General features: G+C 50.0%; 1 protein-coding gene across 1 annotated transcript in view; it reads right to left on the bottom strand.

Moving 5' to 3' along the window:
• AQP8 (aquaporin 8) overlaps positions 1-1,117 on the bottom strand; it is an 18,344-nt gene extending 17,227 nt beyond the window's left edge. Inside the window, exons 1-2 of the mRNA XM_019512774.1 lie at positions 937-1,117; positions 9-266 (exon numbers count right to left, since the gene is read on the bottom strand). Of these exons, the coding sequence (XP_019368319.1) occupies positions 9-259 (251 nt within the window). The 5' untranslated portion in view covers positions 260-266; positions 937-1,117. The remainder of the gene's footprint in view (positions 1-8; positions 267-936) is intronic.
• Positions 1,118-1,144: the final 27 nt, after the last annotated feature.

Raw genomic sequence — 1,144 nt, 5'->3', positions numbered from 1 at the left:
CCCCATACCTGATATTGCCCAAAAAGGCGATGTTGAGCCCCAGAGCCAGCCCATGCGCCAGCGCCGGCTGCAGCCGCCCCGTGCTCTCCACGTTCTCGATCACAGAAGAGCAGCCGATGAAGATGAAGAGGGTAGAGCCCAGGAGCTCGGCTATGCAAGGCTGGACGTACAGCTCATACCAGTGAGGCTGCAAGGGTTTGCGTTTGCCCTCGATTTCCACCTCCTTTATGGACATGCCGCCAAACTCTGCATCAGCCATCGGCGACCTGAAACCAAGCAGGCAGAGCTGTGAGGGGTGGCTGGGCACAGTCCCTGACCTGCCGCAAAGGTGGCAGCCAGCAAGGGGGGCAGACCAATGGGGCACGAGCCCCCCAGGTTAGCCCTTCCAGGGGCTGCAGACTCCGAAAGCAGGCAGCACTCGGTTTCCGATCTTCATGATGTGCTTCCACAAGGTGCAGGCATGTCACGCAGCCCGCGAGAAACACGGGCTCTTCCATTCCCAAGTCAGCAAAAAAGGGAATGGAAAGGCAAACCCCCTCTGTTTTTCTAAGGCAATTACTGTGGAGGGTTTTTTGGTAAAATATCTATCTATCTAGATATATATAGATAGACATCTACAGATATCTATATGTCTATAGATATAGATGTATGTGTATATATATCTATATAGATCTCTCTCTCTCTCATATATATGTCTATATATAGCTATATATATATGTCTGTACACACACGCGCGCGCGCGCGCACCCCTTCTAGTCACTGATCATTGCCTTCTTAACCCACCATGAGAACCCATTATGATACTTGCACCCATGGAAATGAGCTCCGACACACCCGCCTGCAAGGCATCATCACCCTCAAAACCCCTCGTCTCTTAGCCCAGGCCCCGAATACAGGGTTTAAAACTCAGTTCATCCATGGTGTGGAGGTACTTACGTTTGGAGGGTGCAGCTCTGCCCCAGGTACTGATGCCAGCAAAACCTTGGTAGGTAATAAGTGCCGGGCTCCTTGGGGAATGGGTTGCTTATCTCATGGGAACACCTGAACGCACCCTACCTGACCTGCACAAGCAGGTGGCTTTTAAAAAAAATTGGACTGGATTTGCATTGTAAAAAAAAAAAAAAAAAAAAAAAAAAAAAAAAAA

Source organism: Gavialis gangeticus, unplaced genomic scaffold (assembly GCF_001723915.1).
Source record: "Gavialis gangeticus isolate Ggan-Ray unplaced genomic scaffold, GavGan_comp1, whole genome shotgun sequence".
Taxonomy (NCBI): Eukaryota; Metazoa; Chordata; order Crocodylia; family Gavialidae; genus Gavialis; species Gavialis gangeticus.
This window is presented reverse-complemented; position numbering and strand designations above follow the sequence as displayed.